This window comes from Malus domestica, chromosome 07, assembly GCF_042453785.1.
Source record: "Malus domestica chromosome 07, GDT2T_hap1".
Lineage (NCBI taxonomy): Eukaryota > Viridiplantae > Streptophyta > Magnoliopsida > Rosales > Rosaceae > Malus > Malus domestica.
This window is the reverse complement of record NC_091667.1, coordinates 30,844,951-30,862,033: the sequence shown is the minus strand read 5'-3', so window position 1 is coordinate 30,862,033 and position 17,083 is coordinate 30,844,951. Positions and strand designations below refer to the sequence as shown.

General features: G+C 37.8%; 4 protein-coding genes across 8 annotated transcripts; all 4 read right to left on the bottom strand.

Annotated features, from left to right (window-relative positions):
• Positions 1–1,513: 1,513 nt before the first annotated feature.
• On the bottom strand, positions 1,514–4,655 carry LOC103432899 (uroporphyrinogen decarboxylase, chloroplastic). Of its 3 annotated transcripts, none has more exons than XM_008371115.4 (6): positions 4,249–4,655; positions 3,794–3,915; positions 3,579–3,689; positions 3,260–3,448; positions 2,705–2,830; positions 1,514–2,208 (listed from the first exon to the last, which is right to left on the bottom strand). In XM_008371115.4, the coding sequence occupies exons 1-6, from the start codon at positions 4,373–4,375 to the stop codon at positions 1,693–1,695; spliced, it is 1,191 nt and encodes a 396-aa protein (XP_008369337.1). In that variant the 5' UTR covers positions 4,376–4,655; the 3' UTR covers positions 1,514–1,692. The 3 variants fall into 3 exon arrangements, with proteins under 3 accessions (XP_008369337.1, XP_028961794.1, XP_008369338.1); XM_029105961.2 differs by having other exon boundaries at positions 4,039–4,493; XM_008371116.4 differs by lacking the exon at positions 4,249–4,655 and adding an exon at positions 4,039–4,202 and having other exon boundaries at positions 3,794–3,941.
• Positions 4,656–5,157: 502 nt separating this feature from the next.
• LOC103432900 (5-amino-6-(5-phospho-D-ribitylamino)uracil phosphatase, chloroplastic-like) lies at positions 5,158–8,153 on the bottom strand. Of its 2 annotated transcripts, none has more exons than XM_008371117.4 (11): positions 7,925–8,153; positions 7,740–7,859; positions 7,440–7,508; positions 7,211–7,315; positions 6,989–7,043; positions 6,778–6,851; positions 6,549–6,632; positions 6,319–6,459; positions 6,062–6,127; positions 5,757–5,866; positions 5,158–5,528 (listed from the first exon to the last, which is right to left on the bottom strand). In XM_008371117.4, the coding sequence occupies exons 1-11, from the start codon at positions 8,027–8,029 to the stop codon at positions 5,360–5,362; spliced, it is 1,098 nt and encodes a 365-aa protein (XP_008369339.1). In that variant the 5' UTR covers positions 8,030–8,153; the 3' UTR covers positions 5,158–5,359. The 2 variants fall into 2 exon arrangements, with proteins under 2 accessions (XP_008369339.1, XP_008369341.1); XM_008371119.4 differs by having other exon boundaries at positions 7,929–8,110.
• An 899-nt stretch (positions 8,154–9,052) lies between these two features.
• LOC103432902 (high mobility group B protein 7-like) lies at positions 9,053–11,691 on the bottom strand. 2 transcript variants are annotated; one of them, XM_008371120.4, is made up of 7 exons: positions 11,527–11,691; positions 11,257–11,412; positions 10,707–10,794; positions 10,522–10,608; positions 10,168–10,221; positions 9,925–10,058; positions 9,053–9,492 (listed from the first exon to the last, which is right to left on the bottom strand). In XM_008371120.4, the coding sequence occupies exons 1-7, from the start codon at positions 11,601–11,603 to the stop codon at positions 9,438–9,440; spliced, it is 651 nt and encodes a 216-aa protein (XP_008369342.1). In that variant the 5' UTR covers positions 11,604–11,691; the 3' UTR covers positions 9,053–9,437. The 2 variants fall into 2 exon arrangements, with proteins under 2 accessions (XP_008369342.1, XP_008369343.1); XM_008371121.4 differs by having other exon boundaries at positions 9,925–10,052; positions 11,527–11,664.
• A 2,441-nt stretch (positions 11,692–14,132) lies between these two features.
• Positions 14,133–16,800, bottom strand: LOC103432903 (WEB family protein At2g40480-like). The gene is made up of 2 exons (XM_008371122.4): positions 16,287–16,800; positions 14,133–15,864 (listed from the first exon to the last, which is right to left on the bottom strand). Exons 1-2 carry the CDS (start codon positions 16,539–16,541, stop codon positions 14,350–14,352), a joined length of 1,770 nt encoding a protein of 589 aa, XP_008369344.1. The 5' UTR covers positions 16,542–16,800; the 3' UTR covers positions 14,133–14,349.
• Between the last annotated feature and the right edge of the window lie 283 nt (positions 16,801–17,083).

Sequence of the window (17,083 nt, the reverse complement as noted above, 5' to 3'; positions counted from 1 at the left end):
GATTCAGATGAGGGAAGTGAGGGAGACTGAGGTGAAGGAGGCAAGGGTTTTGGTATTAGATTTGGAAGAAAAATTAGGTCTAGTTTGGTTTTTACATGGTAAAACTAAGAACCGGGCTGAGATCATGTGAAATCAATTTTTTAGATTTTTTTTCTGGCTCGGTTCTGCCGTGCTTCATCTTTTTCCGGTTCAAAGATCTACCCTTACTAAAATGGGTACTTATAATCAGTGTGTAAATTTTTTTTTTTTTATGGGGTCGATATTTCCATGAAAATATCCAAAAAATCATAGAAAAATATGGAAATGGGGGGTGAAGTCTAAATATCATCTCATATTGGAGAAACTCTTAAGTTTAGGCTAAAATCGATATATATCATCGATATTTCTGACACATCTGTTAAATATCGAAGAAACTCTTATATTTCGTTCAAATTCCTACAGTTTCATTTTAAATTTTTATCATTTCTATAAAAAAACAACCTATATCGATATTGATATTCGATATATCCATCTATATTTCCATAAATTTGAATATCAATATTTCCATCTATACTCGATATTTTAAACATGCTTATAACAACATCATGAGTCCGATAATCTGATTTATGGTATGAGCCCATAAAGGCTAAGCCCAACAAATCATGGGCTTTGATAACAAAAGATTGGAAAACCACACTCATAACAATATGGAGATCACATTTCACTTCAACCTTACAAAACCAATTGAGCCTAGCTGTAACAATAAACAATTACAAGAACAAATTCAGGGCTGTCTCTGACAGTTCGAAAACTTTGTGCCAAATTTTTAAAGAGACCCTCCTTAAGATTGTCTTCCAGAATAAAATTAGGACAAGGAATTGATACTAGAAAGTAATAATTTTAATTCGAAACAAACTTTAAAACTCACAGTGATTATAAGTCTATAGTGAGATTAAGAAATACCTAAACCTACCAATTCCATCTTAAATTAATATAAGTTAACTAGTAAATATATTGCCTTAATTGAAGTTTGCATCATTCTAACCACTTGACTGTGCTAGTGATTTGGGATTTTCTCTTCAATTAACATGAAATTATGAATTAGGGTTAATGGTGAGTGTATGTTATACGCTCTTAACCACTTAAGTTACAAATCTTTTGTTCGAGGCCAGTTGGGTTATGAATTGTTTGTTTAGTCAATTTATTTATTTCCTAAATAATATTTTACAAGGCTGACACATTAAGCAAATCAATCAACAATTGAATAGCTTTAATCATCATTATAAAATGTATTATTACACACGATTTTTTTGGATTATAAGGAGTCGTTGAGTGCTGGTTAGGGGCCATGGTATAAAAATCTTTGACAATTTTGATATGCTAGTTTCAGTAGCTTACTCGTTTGAAAGTATTTTAAAATGGCTGAAAGAGTTTTTGATAAAGAAAACACAAGTTAAGTGGGTGCTAACAGAGCCTCAACACTAATCAGCAACTTAAAGCCATAATTTAAGACCAAATCAATGCTAACAGAGCCTCAACACAAATACAAAGATTACTATCGAGATTGGATTTCTCTGTTTGCCTGTCAAGGCCTCAACAAATTACAAAGAGCAGTATAAATTAAGCAAAGAATTAACACGAACTAAAATTGGAACGAAGAATACAAAGGAAAGAGCTCAACCAAGAGAAAATCCATTCAAGCTAAACGTATTTTCAGTATCTGATATCTTTAGCGACCTCAAAGAAATGAGCAACGTTCTCCTCGGGTGTACCTACTACAATGCCGTGGCCAAGATTCAAAATATGTTTCCCTCTACCGGCTTTCCTCACTGTATCGTTTATTCTGCTGGTGATGAATTCTTTTGAACCGAAGAGAACACCAGGATCCACATTACCTTGAACTGCTATATTTGGTCCCAGTCGCCTTCTACCTTCCGCCATATCAACAGTCCAGTCCAAGCTAACTACATCAACACCTGTCAGAGCCAGCCTCTCGAGCAAACCCCCAGATCCGCTTGCGTAAAGGATTAAAGGGAGATCTGGATGGGTCTCTTTCACAGCATCCACAATTTGCTTCAAGTATGGCAGGCTGAATTCCTCAAAATCCACAGGGCTGAGTTCTGTGGCCCATGAGTCAAAGATCTGAACGGCTTGAGCTCCACTATCAGCTTGGTATCGAATATATTTTGTCATCGAAGTTGTGAATTTTTGAAGTAATGCATGAAGGACCTGAAGAAAGAATTAAAGGTCAACAAAGTTGGAATAAGAAAGATAAGAAGGATAATCACCCCTTTGTTAACAATGTAACAGGCCACAAAAACATCAAATTTTTTAATGATACATCGCAAGAGGGGTTTCAAATGAAGGTGGGAATACCCTGGGAGCTACTAACTAATTGACAAGGTGAAACCATAAGTAGAACTATCGTAAAAATGGATAGAAAGATGGATGCTAAAGGACCATGATATTAACAAGTTAGAAAACAAGATTAAAAAATAAACAGGGGAACAACTTGCATCTAATTTCAGACCTCCAGTCACACAACAAAAAACAACCCAAACAGAAAATGCTGCAACTATCGACAACTCTCGATACTATTAGCCCCAGTAAGTAGTCAATGTTGTATCACCATGGTAGACCACTGAAACACATTTTTAATGTTGCATTTTATGATTATACACCCCATAAAGTTGTGTACACCAAATATAGCAAGCACAAGAGTTACCTTCGGTTGAGAGAAGGCTAATCTCTTTATCTTTGAGAAATGCTTTGATGAACCACCTTCCACAACATATGATGCTAGGGTGAAAGGAGCCCCGACAAAACCTAGCACTGCTGCCTTATTATCTACCTGGAAAAGTGAAGATATCAGTGAGCATACCAAAGGTTATGATGCTGACTGAAGCAAAGAAACCGTTTCAAATCACATCCGATATCAAACTCTACTAAGCTTCAAAATTAAATTACACCATTTTAGCATTTTCAGACTCATAACAACGGTATGCAGTGTTATATATTCAAGGTCCCTGCAGTCTAACATAATATCGTAAGGACTGAAATGGATCCCTTGACACTTTTGTAAAAGATCAGATCTTAGCTTCCAAATTCCATGTGATATATTTTCCTCTTTTTGCTTCCTTTTATAGCAATATTATTAACACCATTGTGGCAACTGGCAAGGTACTACTTTTAGTGAATTACATGTAACTATTCCAAGGTTACGATGAAAGGAAGAAGATAATCAAAGTTGAAACAGAAATAAGTAGGGAAAATGTTAGACCTCTTTTCGCAAGATTGTCAACGCTTCCCCAACATATGGAACTGATTCTTGTGGAACAAATTCTCTTACTTGAACAACATCATCGGCAGTTTGCAGAGGATCAAATATTACAGGACCCTTACCTTTTACAATGTCAAATGGTATATTCATCCCAGAAAGAGGAGTTAAAATATCCGAGAACAAAATGACCTGTCACAACACATGGGAGACTTGTGAGAAAAAATAAACAAGCAACCCAACGGAAGGGGTAACAAGATTATAACAGGTAAGTGGCTAAACTGAAAAACCACCAACACTGTATCCCAGAGTGGCATCTTACTCCATCAGGCTTGAAGACCTTCCAGGGCTGTAGCGAAATTTCAACGACGAGGTCAACATTTTCGGATCTTTCTCGAAAGGAAGGGTACCTCTCGCAGAGAGTTTGATAACTCTGTCATGTCAAAATGCTGAAATAAGTTAGTAGGTGCATGTACACTAAAGTCAGAACTAATTAACAGAGACTTAGATAGTAATCTGATATATGCATAAACCTGCCTTCATGTACCTCCCTGCTTGCCTCATGAGCCAAACTGGGGGTCTCTCAACATCGTCCCCACGAACTGCATTGAGCAAAAGGGGCTCAGCAATGGACGCAACTTGGGCTTCTGCCACACTCACTGAAATGAACCACACAGTGCGACAACTGAGCATTATCAAACGTAACAAATCATTAAGCAATAAGCATAAAATCTATGTGGTAAGTAAAGAACCCAAATTGGAACACACCCAACATCACTTACACCATATCCCACAAAACCCAGCTGGAGAAGCTCCAAATTAAGGACGTGGGCATTATCAAACTTGATTAGCAAGCATTAAGTACACGATTAAGCATTAAACAAAGAACCCAAATTGGAGCAAACCCAACACCAACCAGACCATATCCCACAGAACCCAATCGTCGAAAGCTCCAAATTAAGCATTCAAACGACATCATGTAGCGGAAATACCTCCGACGGCGCAGAGAAAGCGAGACCTGGGGACGCATCTGGATCTTGGAGTGAAGGAAGGGGAGGTGGGGAGAGAGATGGAAGCTATGGAGCCGTAGCTGTGAATGCAAGACATGATTGGATGCATTAGAGGAATTGGATTGGAAGTCTCTCTAATCCGAATCTCTTCGCATCTCTCTCTGAAACTCTGGAAGCTTTTTCTGGTGTTTCTCTCTCTCAGCCAAGGCGGAGAAGAAGGGGGACTCAGAGGTGGATGACAATAACGATAAGAGGAAATTTCCCACCGGTGTTGGTTTTCGCCATGTCACCAACGGTCAACGGTAACGAAATTGAAAGCGTTCCGACCATTGTCGTTTAAAGCCATTGCGACGTGCCGTTTTTCTAGGCTCCCTACTAAAGAACAGCGAGATTTGGGACCCCCCCCAATCCTATCCATTGACAATTGACTCAAGAAATACGTATTCCGTTGTTTTGTTTTCGAAAGCAACTTACATAGCTCAAGTATGCCGTACTATAACAATTTGAATTGAGTCGAAATATCATGTGAAGCGACACTAATATGTATCATTGTGTTATTAAATTGGAACATGTCACTATATGAGTTACATGATTCATGTAAGGAGCGCAAATTAAACTTCAGACATCTTATATGGAGAAGAAAATCGAACTTAGATTCTCTCCTGACAGTGAGAAAAGAGGGACAATTAGTCAGTCACAAATCAAAATCAATGGGGACTACATATAGTTTGTTCTTATACTAAAAAAAAATTGAGACTTTTATCGGTGATTTATTCTAATCTATAAAGAGATGATTTGAACTTGGGTATAAAGTTGCGGCCCTGCGGACACACTGCTCTAGCCAATTAGTCTAATCAGTCTTCCACTTGAAGAATGGGGCGTTGATAAGGATTTCTTTGAAGACCTTTGATCACATAAGAAATGAATGTTTTTCGCTATAACAAGTTCGTATATCAAGAACACAAAAACAAATTTACGAGATCAATTACAAACCAAGGAACAAAAAAGGGAAAAGAAGATGATCAGCTGCTAGACTCTAAGATTAGGGATGGAGAGAGGTAGAGAGGATGAATCAGAAAGGGAAAAAATGAATTCAGAAAATAGTATCTATCGTAAGTTTCCGCTTCGGTGGAGATTTCTCTATAATCTGCTTCTGCAAGTCCATGAATGTAGAACCCTTGTTTGCAAATAGTCTTCTAAGATTGATCACGGAAAGTTCATTAAAGCTAGCAACTGCAAGATCGGCCTGCACCAGGTCATACCTGCATTTGCCACCGTCGATCTCAATCAATCTCACAGTATACATGATAGCACGGTACAATACAGAGCCGCGCTTTTGAACATTCATAAAGGAGTAGTTAACGTATGCATATTTGGACATGAGTACATGCGTTTCCAATGTCTATTCTGTAAGTATTAATAATAAGTAAAACTTCTGTATCAGACAGACAAAGAGCGCTATCAAGGGTGAAGCGGATGAAAATACATACGCAGGGTGGGCGCCAATCAATGCCACAGCCATCATTGTACAGTTGTGAGCAGCGGTTATACCCCTAGGCTCATCCTCGAACACAACACACTTGGATGGCTTCCGATCCAGCTGCAAGTAGAATGACTTTCGTCAGAGAATGATACCAGGAATAATTGGGTAAGCTATAACACGTGAACATATATAGACTGACAGACTGACTCCAGACATGCAGAGCCTGCCTTAAGTGAAGATCCAACCTTCCAATTCAAGAGTGACACTCGTAATCCATACTTTGTAAATTAATAGTAGCAAGTTGCACAATACCTTCATAGCTGCTGAAAGAAACCTATGAGCTATTGAATCCATTCCATCTTCCTCTGTCACAATTGCCTGTATCCGCACAAAGATGAAATCGTTCATATAAGTCGAATCAACAAAAACACATGAATGATTCTTGGTTTATCGTTTACGTCTCAATAAGAAATCAAAAGTGGAAGTTGTGACGGTTCGTGATTATGAAAGCATTCAACTCAGTGGTAACTTCCATCGGAAACATTTCTGCAATTCAGAAGGACATGAACCTGAAAGTACTTCTTGAGTCCCATTCGTTCTAGGGCTTCTGTCATGTTTCTCCGATCAAGACTTGAAACTACAGCACAAGGGATACGAGCTGTGGATACAGCATCTAGCCACTCTTTGAGCCCCTCCACAGGTTCACTGAGCTGAAAAACAAGAAAAGGCCGGTAAGATCGTTGCATCTAACAGACAAATAGAATCCCCTTAAAAAGATTACAAGTGGCTTAGCACTCACCCTGAGAAGATTATCATAGTATAATTGCGAAAACTTCAAAGACAATCTATCCAGTTCTCCATCTGCTTTATCCCACAGTAAAAGCTGAAAGTTTTCGGAAACTTGTGAGCTATAGTCAATGAAAGTATCAAGAACTGATGGTTCATACTATAGAAAATGATCATAAATTTGAGAAGAAATAGATAAACACAATCAAACACAACTTCTGAAATGAACACTAATCCCACACCTTATGCAACACATGATCAGCACCTGCATAAAGCATCCGTCTTTGCAAAACTCCATCTTCGGGAAGTTCCTTTCCTGACCAAGAGTCTAAATTTTAGGGAATGAAAGAAAGGTTTTACAAGCACACAAATCATCACATACCAGTTCAACATATAATCCATGAATGGAAAGCCATGCAATGTGCAAATTAAAGAGAATAAATGGATATGTACCCTCTTCGGAAGCAAGCTGCTTCCAAGCATTTAGTTTCAAAGTTTGAGTATCAGCCTGAAACGCATATTTTACGCAATCAGATCTCCTTCTATTAATTGCACATTTAAATCTTTTCTTGATAAGTAAGACGTCATAAATACGATTTTCCACACTTCATTACATTTTTATTTCTAACCATCAGAACCTGAAACACATAACTAATGAGTGTTATAGAAACTTACCACGACATTGTCAAAAGAGAATATAAGACCATAAGCTTCATCCGGTTTCATGGCATATCGTATTCGTTTAAGGAAACCTTCTTGCAGTTTGTCATTCAAAAAATCCTACTCGGAGTATAAATTAACAGTAGTAAGGTCATAGCAACAGAAAGTATAACCAGTAGATTAAATTCGACAGAATATAAATAACAATTTGTCCACTAGACACATAGCTCCATAAATTCCTTACCACATCAACCTTGAGAGGTCCATCAGGTCTAAAAGTCTCAAAACCTTCTCCATATTCAGCTCCAATTGCCTGAAAACACCGAAAAGCGAAGGAAAAACACATCAAAATTACCACCCAAAAATTAGTTAAAATGGAAAATAATCAAAACCCAGAAGCTCTAGTTTCCAAATACCATAAAAGTTGCAAACTAAGGCAAAACTGCAAATTGAAAACGGAAAATTTCCAAGCTTTATAAACCATATAAAACACAAAAACCCAACAAATAAAGAAAACATGTAAAGGGGCATGAGAAATCGCTACCTCCTGCATGAAAAGCTTGTTGGGTGTGGCAGGAAACCCATTTACGGAGCCATTTTCGTTGAACCTGCAAGAGCTCCTGACCACCCTTTGATACTTCGCCGTGCCCAAACGCTTCAGTCTCTGTGAAATCGAAGCAATCAGCAACAAATTAAAGCGAGAATTGCGAAAGAAAGAGGAAGGCTTACCAACAATTTGAGCTTGGAAGGGAAGGAGGAGTGCGGGTGAGGAGATGGGGATCGCCATGGAAGGAGCAAAGACGAGCTTCTGAAACTGCTGCAGGCACAGTCCATCAGAGACGAATATAGGGAGCCTAGAAAGCCCTTCGAACAAGCTTTTGCTGTACTTACAATTTTTATTGTTTATTTGGTATTTTTTTCATATTTTTAATTTTGTGTAATTATCTTGTTTTTCCCAGGGCCGACTTCAACATTTTTCCAATGAAATATTTGTCATTTTAATTCGCACAAAAAAGAGAATATCTCTAATTTTCCTTCTTTTGTTTTCTTCCCTTTTATCCTCATTTCACCAAACCCTTTTTCGGACAACGATTGTCTACCCTCTTCGTGCTCCTCTGTTTGTGTGGTCACGGTTAAACAACGTTAATATTTTATATTACTATTGTTTTTTATCTTTTTATATCTATAAAAAAACAATATAAATATTGACGTGGCTTAACCGTGACCACACAAAATAGAAGAGCATAGGGAGGGCATCGAAAGTAGAGGGCAGACAATCCTTGTCCCCTATTTTCTTCTCACAGGGGAAGTTTTGCTATGCCTTAAACGAGTAACGCTACTAAAACTATAACGAGTAACGCTATTAAAATTATGTTTTGATTGTAATTATAAGAAAAAATCTCTCCTTTATATATAAAATTAGTAACCGAGGCTGCCAGCGTGTTCAGAAATTTGATGAAATGTCCCAAAACCCTAGTGCCCTTGCTTTCGCATCTTCATTTCGTAGATTAGGAGCTCATTTAAAAGCGTTTTTAAAATAACTGAAAATGTTTGTATTGAAAATATTTTTGGAATCAATCCTTAGTAAAAAATGCAAGTAAATTCAGAAAAAACAGCTAAAGATTGCTAGAAGAAGCACCATTCTTCTAAAAAGCAATTCATGTGCTTTTGTATCTAAAAATATTTTCTCTAAAAACATTTTCAGTCACTTTAAAACCAATTCTAAATGAATTTTAGAGTGGTTTAACTTTGTCACATATAAACATTTGTATTAAAATGGAATTTTACGTGCACGATTCTAAAGTGAGAGGTTAAATTTACCACGTACCAGGAACATCATAAATACGATCATAGAGATTCACAATCAAATGCAGTAAATTTGAAACTTCTTGTTACATAAGTGCGAGGCAAAACATTCTCGAGACCATATTATGAGCACAAAACTTCTGGGTCTCATGTATTTCACATCAAAAAGTGAAACCTTTTCAACTCTACATAGGAAATTAACCACCCCTTTGTTACTAACTTACTATACGATAGCCAAATGACTTGCCTTTGAAGAAACAGGTAATGGGAAAAAGGTAATCTCAGAAATGACGAGTCGAACTCGCTCTCTTGCCACGCCTTTCGCTCACTCGCTTGAGTCGGACTGAATCACTTTTTTTGTTTGATCGATTGGAGGCGCTTCCATTACCCCCAAAAACGATCAGCTAAAAAAGGCGATTTCTTAGCTTCCGAATCCTCAAAATCCATGCACCATTTTCCAGTTCCATGAGGTGAACTCATGCACCATTGGCCTGTTTCGGGAGGTAACAAAGTTTAGAGAATTAGCAGGACAATGTTGAATAAGAAACAAGACCGATACAATCGGAAGTGATTTTTGCACTCTTATGTTCTCCTCCAGCACTCGTCCCCTTTTTACTAACAATTAGGGTTAAAGAGGACTAAAGGACAAGAACAAGCAGAGTAGTGCAACAGGAAAACGGAACTTTAACGAAAAACTCTCGGTACTGTTCATTTTAACAAAAAAACCACATTTTTATACTAAAAAATCAATCCTGGTACTATTCATTTTACCCTTTATTTTGTCTTTATCATTAAAACTCAAAGTTTTCAAACTTTTTTCATTAGTTTTCCTAAAAGAAAAACTAGGAGTGTGAAAATCACTATCCGCTCAGCTTCAGACATGAACACACACATTGGGGGGAGAGAGAGAGAGAGAGAGAGACCTGGTAGGTGTGCCAAGATCCAGTTGTAGCAGAGTTAGAGACCTATGGTAGGTGTGCCAAGATCCAGTTGTAGCAGAGTGATCCCAAAATACATGAGAGCCATCAGAATTCTCATAGTCTTCAGAAAACTGTGGCTAAACCATATTATGAACAATTAAAACTAGATATATGATGATTAAAGTATAAACCAACCAGTAATGCGTGACCAAAATTGTATTCTGAGATTTAAGAAAGAAAACACACCTCACCAGGCTTCCCATTGTTCCCGACAGCGGCCGAATCTGCCTCATCATCTACCTGCAAGTTACAACCAATGACCTCGTCCTTAATTCAGTTTACTAGGATTTACATATTGAAGGCTGTATTTTGGCATTGCTAACATGATATCATTTGGGGATTAGAACGGGAATGTCCCAATGATGGTAGTTTAAACCAATCACGTATTGTCATTATTTCCATTTCCTTGCCGAAAAATACATTATTGGCATGAGATAAAACTACAGTGGGAACCCCGTTATAGGTAAGTTTCTCCCCAAGTGATCATGCTAAGAGCCAATGCTACATAAACAGTTGGTAATTTCATGTCAGTGAATTTACCTTAAACTTATCATTTGCTTCTTCAAGTAAAGCTTTCAGGCAAGCCTTGTCGATCTTTTCAGCTTCGGCAACATATGGCTGTCTCTCCTAACAAAACAAGACTCCAAATGAACACAATACAACACATGAATCCCACAATATAACAACTTGGGAGGACTCATAAATATTAAAGATCCAATCTTTACCTTGTCGGACTTGTTCTTCCATGCCTCAAACCCTTCTCGATTAATGGCAACCCAATTTCCAGCCTTGCTTGTCTTGGTAAGCTCTTTCCTGATAAACCCACAAAATAAGGGTTTAATAAAAACACAAGTGATTCCTAAAAAAGCACTTGAAAGTCCTATCATGTACTTCTTGAAAAAAACTTACAAGTACATATGCAACCCATATGCATTTTAAACTTTCTCCTAAACAAAGTTGTAAGAAGTGTTTTTGGTTTAACTACAGTTAAAATCACTTCCAAACAAGTCCGGCTTTGTTTGAGATTGTTTACCGAAGGATTACAAGTGCTCTTGATTGCGTTCAACAAAAATACTTAAAAGTGCTTCTGACTCGTATAGAAATGATTTCTATTAAGCTAGTGCCCAATATTTTTGCACGAAGCACTAGGAATTTCAATAAAAAAATCAACATGCTTCTAATAAAAACACTTCTATCGAAAGTAATTATGAGTGTAACTGTTTTCTAAATAAGCAATTACAAATAACTGAATCAATTGAGAAAAAAAAAACTTACAAGAAGAAATGGCAAGGGGCCCTGATTACAAGCTGGTCCCAAATGCTCTGTTTCTTAACATCCACGCTAACGCCTCTGAACCTCTTCACGTTATCGTTGAATTCACACTCGTGCATCCCAGCCAAAGCAATGGGGACGGAAGCCCCACAGGAATTGCTACAAACAATTTATCAAAATCCCAAAATATTATCCAAATTAAATTACAAAAGAAAATCAAATGTAATTAAACCCAAATAAAATTAAAGAAAAATAATGCATTTTATGCCGCACCATTTCTGAAAGACACTTCCATCGGGAGCTCGACGGATTGCACGAACCCTCTTCCGGGTCCTTCTCGGATTCCCCATTGAAGGACCACCCTGCAACTCTGCAACTTTTGACGTTAAATTTGCAGGTATTTTATAGGACTCGCGTAAATTAGTGGAAGAAATTGCGCACATAAGTATGCATTTTGTGGGCCAACCCACTTGCAGTTTTTTTCCAATATAGAGAAATTTTTAATTGTGACGGGAACATAAGTGGTACACCACGTGTTTTAATAGAAGTTGTGAAAAATTTTATTTCTTAAGTTATTAACTTTTTAGCACACATATCCATCATTTGTAAAGTGACACGTGATGTACCATCCATGTACCGGTCACGTTGAAAAATCTCTCTTCTCCCCACGTGTTGTGGTCCCTAGGGTAGAAGCGGAGTGTACGTTAGTGTAGTTCTATGTGGATTGCCAACTTGCATGCGGGTTTTGGGCGGGCGGGGTTGCTGTAAAATTGAAAAGTTACCTGAAAAGAGAGGTAAAATACATAAAGCTGGGAGGATCCTCTTCAGATTCTCTTCGTGAGGATCTTAGGGATTCTTCAATCATATTCGTTAATCGTATATCGTACGATAAAAAATTATTAAAATTTTTTTATATTTAAAATTGAATATAAATAGTACCTGACAAAAATTAACCGCACGATGTACGATGAACGAATGTGATTGAAATATCCTGGAATTCTCACAAAGAGACTCCGACGAGAATCCTCACTTTACAAAAAGTACGTTTCCCGCGGTAATCTTAGAATGCGCGCAAAGTGGAAATGGCGGCATGGAGCACTATGATTTTTAACGACAATTAGTGACTAGTGTGAAAGCACAATGCCACGATGCCTTTTAAAATTTTATTATTATTGAAGAGATAGGACAAGTTCAAAGCTATTACAATAACTTAAGAAATATGAGTGTTTTGAACTTAGCATGCATGAGTAGTGGTAAATTAAATAATGGGATTATGATTTGGACCAAAAAAAGGCTTCATTGGACCACTTCGTCAAGCATTTGATAGGAGCATGTCGATTCTTGCCAATATCCGTTGAAGACTTATTATGTAAAGGCTTATCAAGGGTGGCTATATAGAAAGATAAAGTAATGTTGAAGATTGACAAGACTTGTCCACTAAAGCATATTGAGCATTTGGGGTGCACAATAGAGTCACACACAAGAAATGAGAAAAGAAAGGCATGGGTGATAATAAAAAAAAATAGAAGAAGAAGTAGGAGGAGGTTGTAATTAAGTTTACCATAACTGTTTATAAGGTCAAATACAATATACATAGGGTTTTTGAAGTTATTGAGGTTATGAACAACCAATGATCCTATGCTGGCTTCGTCGCTGCGTATAAGTGGAAACCTAACACTTTATCTACTAGGATAATAGACCATATATGACACAATGCCTTATATAAATCAAAGAATTTACAAACTTTTATGAATATATGTTATTGATGTTTTGAAAATTTTGGACTTAGATCAAGTTCAAAGTGATAATAACACCTCATTTTTCACTAGTAAATGAGAAACTTGTCAAGAATGAGTCATCATATTTTATCCTTTTATAGTGAATGTGTCGTCTTTGACTATCGATGCATGTACAATAAGCATAGCACTCGAATGGACAAAATCTTATTGGCATGTTTACTTACTAGAATTAGATACACTAAGAAAAAGATGATTCAAATTCTCAACTTCTTCCGCATTTACTAAACACTTAAAGAATCAATATGTGAGTCTCGCTTTAAAATTAGTAATCAAACACCCTCAAAATTGAGAAGGGGAATCAAGCAGTGGGAGTAGTTGATTTGATTCGCATTTGTTACTTTCTTTGTCTACAAGCTTTATGATTCCCTACTGTCCTCAATCCTCGTAAGTAAACATATCATCTATATACATACACAACAACCAATGATCCTATGTTGGCTTCGTCACTATGCATAAGTGGAAACCCAACACTTTATCTACTAGAATATTAGACCACATACATCACAATAACTTATATAAATCAAAGAATTTACAAACTTTTATGAATATATGTTATTGATGTTCTGAAAAATTTGGACTTAGATCAAGTTCAAAGTGATAATAAGACCTCATTTTTCACTAGTGAATGAGAAACTTGTCAAGAATGAGTCATCATATTTGATCTTTTTATAGTGAATGTGTCGTCTTTGACCATGTTTACTTACTAGAATTAGATACACTAAGAAAAAGATGATTCAAATTCCCAACTTCTTCCGCATTTACTAAACACTTAAAGATGTGAGTCTCGCTTTAAAATTAGTAATCAAACACTCTCAAAATTGAGAAGGGGAATCAAGTCGCGGGAGTAGTTGATTTGATTCACATTTGTTACTTTCTACAAGCTTTATGATTCCCTACCATCCTCAATCCTCGTAAGTAAACATATCATCTATATAAATACACAGCAACAACGACCAAGTTTTATCTCACTAAATAAGATCAATTGTTTGAATTCTAAAACACTAATGCGCTCGGCTTTGCGCCAAGCCTTCTGTATCTATATAAACCCATGTGAATTTAAGTACAACCTAAGAAATATAATTACATGTACAAGGTGAAGGTATTTTATTAAAAAACTTCACTCCAATCCATCAAACAAAGTAAAATAAATGTCCAGACTCACTGCATAATACATATTAATAAAATCACCTATACAGACTGCCAAACAATAAAACAACACCTCCAAGACAGACATAGGCAAAACCATAACTCAAAGAGCAAAAGAACTGGATAGAAACTGTTAAACAATCTAATGGTGTCACATTGCATTCGAAGTTTGCATCTTTTTCTTACTCGGCCTCGACAAGGGAAGCGAAATCTGGATGAACCCGAATTTCTTCCTATGTGCTAAAACCGGCTTCTGATCATTTCCTTCCTTCTCGACTTTCGAAGGAAATGTTAAATCCTCCCTCAGAGCATGAAGCATTTCACTCAAGGCTACTCTGTGAGTGTCAGTCTGGCCGCGATCCACTTCCTTTGTTGCCACAAAATCTTCGGGGAGAACTTGCTTCCTGCTAAGTACATCTCTCATCGAGCATGTTGACCTTAAAACTGGCTTCGGGCTATCATTTACTATGACTGACTTGTTCATCTCATTCATCGGAGAGTTCAGGTTATAATCTGGTGATCGGAAATTGTTTAGGTTGTGAATGTTGTAGGCTGCTGCTTGTCCCTTCTGATGGTGCTCGGGTCCCCAACTCTCAAGAGCTTCTTCGGCAGCAAGTTGCTTTCGATTAGCAATTTCTACTTTGTTCAGAGCCTCCTCCAAGAATTGTTTGCTGTGTTTAACTTCTTCCGTTGCTTCTCTCAGCTTCCTCAATATAGCCAGTTTAGAAGTATGAGCTTCATCGATTTGGCGCATGGCATCCACTAGCTTCTTCTTGAACCAGCCCTCAGCTTCTTGAGCTTTCGAGTTTAGAGGAGATTTCATCTGGGAACTAAAACTCATTTTCTCGGGCTCTGGAAGGACGTACCCTGACGAGCTCCCGCCACTCGTTAAAGCCTTGATTTCAGCAAGAGCAACGGCCTCTGCTGCCTTTGCCGCTTCTTCCATCTTTTTAGCTGCAATCCACCTCATTTCAGCAGTCTCCATAATGTTCTTGGAATGCTCATTCCTTGACATTGCCCCAAATGCTTCAAAGTTCGCAGCTTCCACTATTTTACTAAACTGCATATGCTCCCTTGAAACAAATGCTGAATTGCCAAAGCCACTCTTAGTATTTGTTTCTGCATCATCGCCTATTTGTGCCTTCACCTTAATGTTCTTCATCTCCTCCTCTAGTGACGAAACCCCTGCAAACTGCGAAGTCAGCCTGTCCCGGGTCTTTTCAAGTAACACTTTCTCGCTTCGCATCTTCTTATTCAAACATTCGACGGAAGATTGAATCACCCCAAGATCACTGATCGTTTTACCGAGGTTCAATTTTGCTTGCTTCAACTCCATCAAGATCAGATCAGGAGAATTCGGGTAGGGACTCGAATTTCCCATCACGTGTTCATGGTTGTTTCCCGGAGTCCTATAAATTTCCTTGTTCATTTCTTTGATGGCAGGGGATGATAACATGTGTTCTTCCAAATGGGAATCTTGCGGCGAGACTGTCAAGCTTTTCAATGCCTCTTTCTGCAGCTGTCGCTTGAGCTCTTCCACAATCCTTTTTGTTGTTGCCAGTTCTTCAAGAACATCAAGAGTCTCCAGTTCTTTCACAATCAGATCCTTCTCCAACTCAGCTGCCTGCTCCTCCACTTTCTTCAGGTCAAATTCCTCAACCCCATTCTGCTTATCACAATGTTATTGTACATGTGAATTAAAATCACCTCAACACCCGAAAAACTTTGGAAATGCTTAATAATTCAAGAAGCAAACATGATCGAGAAGCAGAAATTATCATAACTAAGTAGGATATATGAAGAAATATGTACTATAATGTACATAGTATATAGATCTCGTTAGTTATTCTCTGGACAAGACGTTGGTTCTTTACTAATATTAAATGATGAACTGTCAGTATAGTATCGCAACAATTTTGGTAAACTACATGTCACTACAAAAAAATGTCGACATACATTGTCTACGTTATTATACAAATATCGAGATTATCAATACAAAATATGTGAACAGCACCGAGAATTTCTGCATTTCATAGGGTATCAATGTAACCAGAATTTAAATATAAGAATGCAAGAAGGTAGACTTACATAGTTTTCTCCGAGCTTGTAGAATGGTATCCAAGACCCCCTCCCGCCAAAACGGGTCACAGCCTCCTCGACCGACCCGAAAGGCGGGGACGTATCAATCACTGCCCTTAAACCCACCCTCCTTATCCCCGGCGGACATGGGGACCCGGGAGCTCCATGTCCATAACCCGAACCGTTGTTAAAACGGAACTCCGTCCCGGTTTCGGGCCTCATTTCGTTTATGCCGGGAGTACCCGGAACCGCTTCGGCGGCCATTGCGGAAAGCTTCGAAATTGTTGAAGCGCAGTTCTTCGCAGCAAGACGAAGGCTTTAAAAAGGAGATTTTGGGCAGGCCCGTGATGGAAAAACCAAACATTCTTTTTAGCTGGTGGTGGTGGGGGACCGAGTTGTGACTCGGTCGGTACAGCTGGGTCCACTCGGTTAGTAAAGCTTTGCAGTGGAAACGGGAAAGAGAGGACCTTTTTGGTTTTCAGTGTGGGTGGGGATTTTTTTGACCAAAAAAAAAAGTGTGAGTGGGGTTCAAGTGATGGGGGGTTATTATTAACGACGTGCCGAACGAGAGAATGGCTGGAGGGAAAATCAGTTGAATTGTCTAATTTATTAACGTTATCGTTCATTAAAAAAAAGTTTTACGATATACTAATGTTTATGTACTTCTGCAAATTAGAGATCTTACATTCACTCTCAATTTTAACTTTCTTATAAACTAAATGTATTTTGTAAATTAACAGTTGTTTTAAAAAATAGTTGAATTACGTTTCACATGATGATGGCAAGGAAAATGCTGAAATTCATTT

Excerpts from the sequence above, each read along its gene's own strand:
- LOC103432899 (XM_008371115.4), bottom strand. The coding sequence starts at position 4,375 with ATGCATCCAATCATGTCTTGCATTCACAGCTACGGCTCCATAGCTTCC. Across the intron at positions 3,916-4,248 it reads CTTTCTCTGCGCCGTCGGAG|TGAGTGTGGCAGAAGCCCAA; the intron begins GTATTTCCGCTA and ends GGTTCATTTCAG. Across the intron at positions 3,449-3,578 it reads AGGTCTTCAAGCCTGATGGA|GTCATTTTGTTCTCGGATAT; the intron begins GTAAGATGCCAC and ends GTGTTGTGACAG.
- LOC103432900 (XM_008371117.4), bottom strand. The coding sequence starts at position 8,029 with ATGGACTGTGCCTGCAGCAGTTTCAGAAGCTCGTCTTTGCTCCTTCCA. Across the intron at positions 7,316-7,439 it reads GACCTCTCAAGGTTGATGTG|GATTTTTTGAATGACAAACT; the intron begins GTAAGGAATTTA and ends TACTCCGAGTAG. Across the intron at positions 6,460-6,548 it reads ACTATGATAATCTTCTCAGG|CTCAGTGAACCTGTGGAGGG; the intron begins GTGAGTGCTAAG and ends CTTGTTTTTCAG.
- LOC103432902 (XM_008371120.4), bottom strand. The coding sequence starts at position 11,603 with ATGGGGAATCCGAGAAGGACCCGGAAGAGGGTTCGTGCAATCCGTCGA. Across the intron at positions 10,795-11,256 it reads GCCCCTTGCCATTTCTTCTT|GAAAGAGCTTACCAAGACAA; the intron begins GTAAGTTTTTTT and ends TGGGTTTATCAG. Across the intron at positions 9,493-9,924 it reads GATCTTGGCACACCTACCAG|GCCAATGGTGCATGAGTTCA; the intron begins GTCTCTCTCTCT and ends CTCCCGAAACAG.
- LOC103432903 (XM_008371122.4), bottom strand. The coding sequence starts at position 16,541 with ATGGCCGCCGAAGCGGTTCCGGGTACTCCCGGCATAAACGAAATGAGG. Across the intron at positions 15,865-16,286 it reads ACAAGCTCGGAGAAAACTAT|AATGGGGTTGAGGAATTTGA; the intron begins GTAAGTCTACCT and ends TGTGATAAGCAG.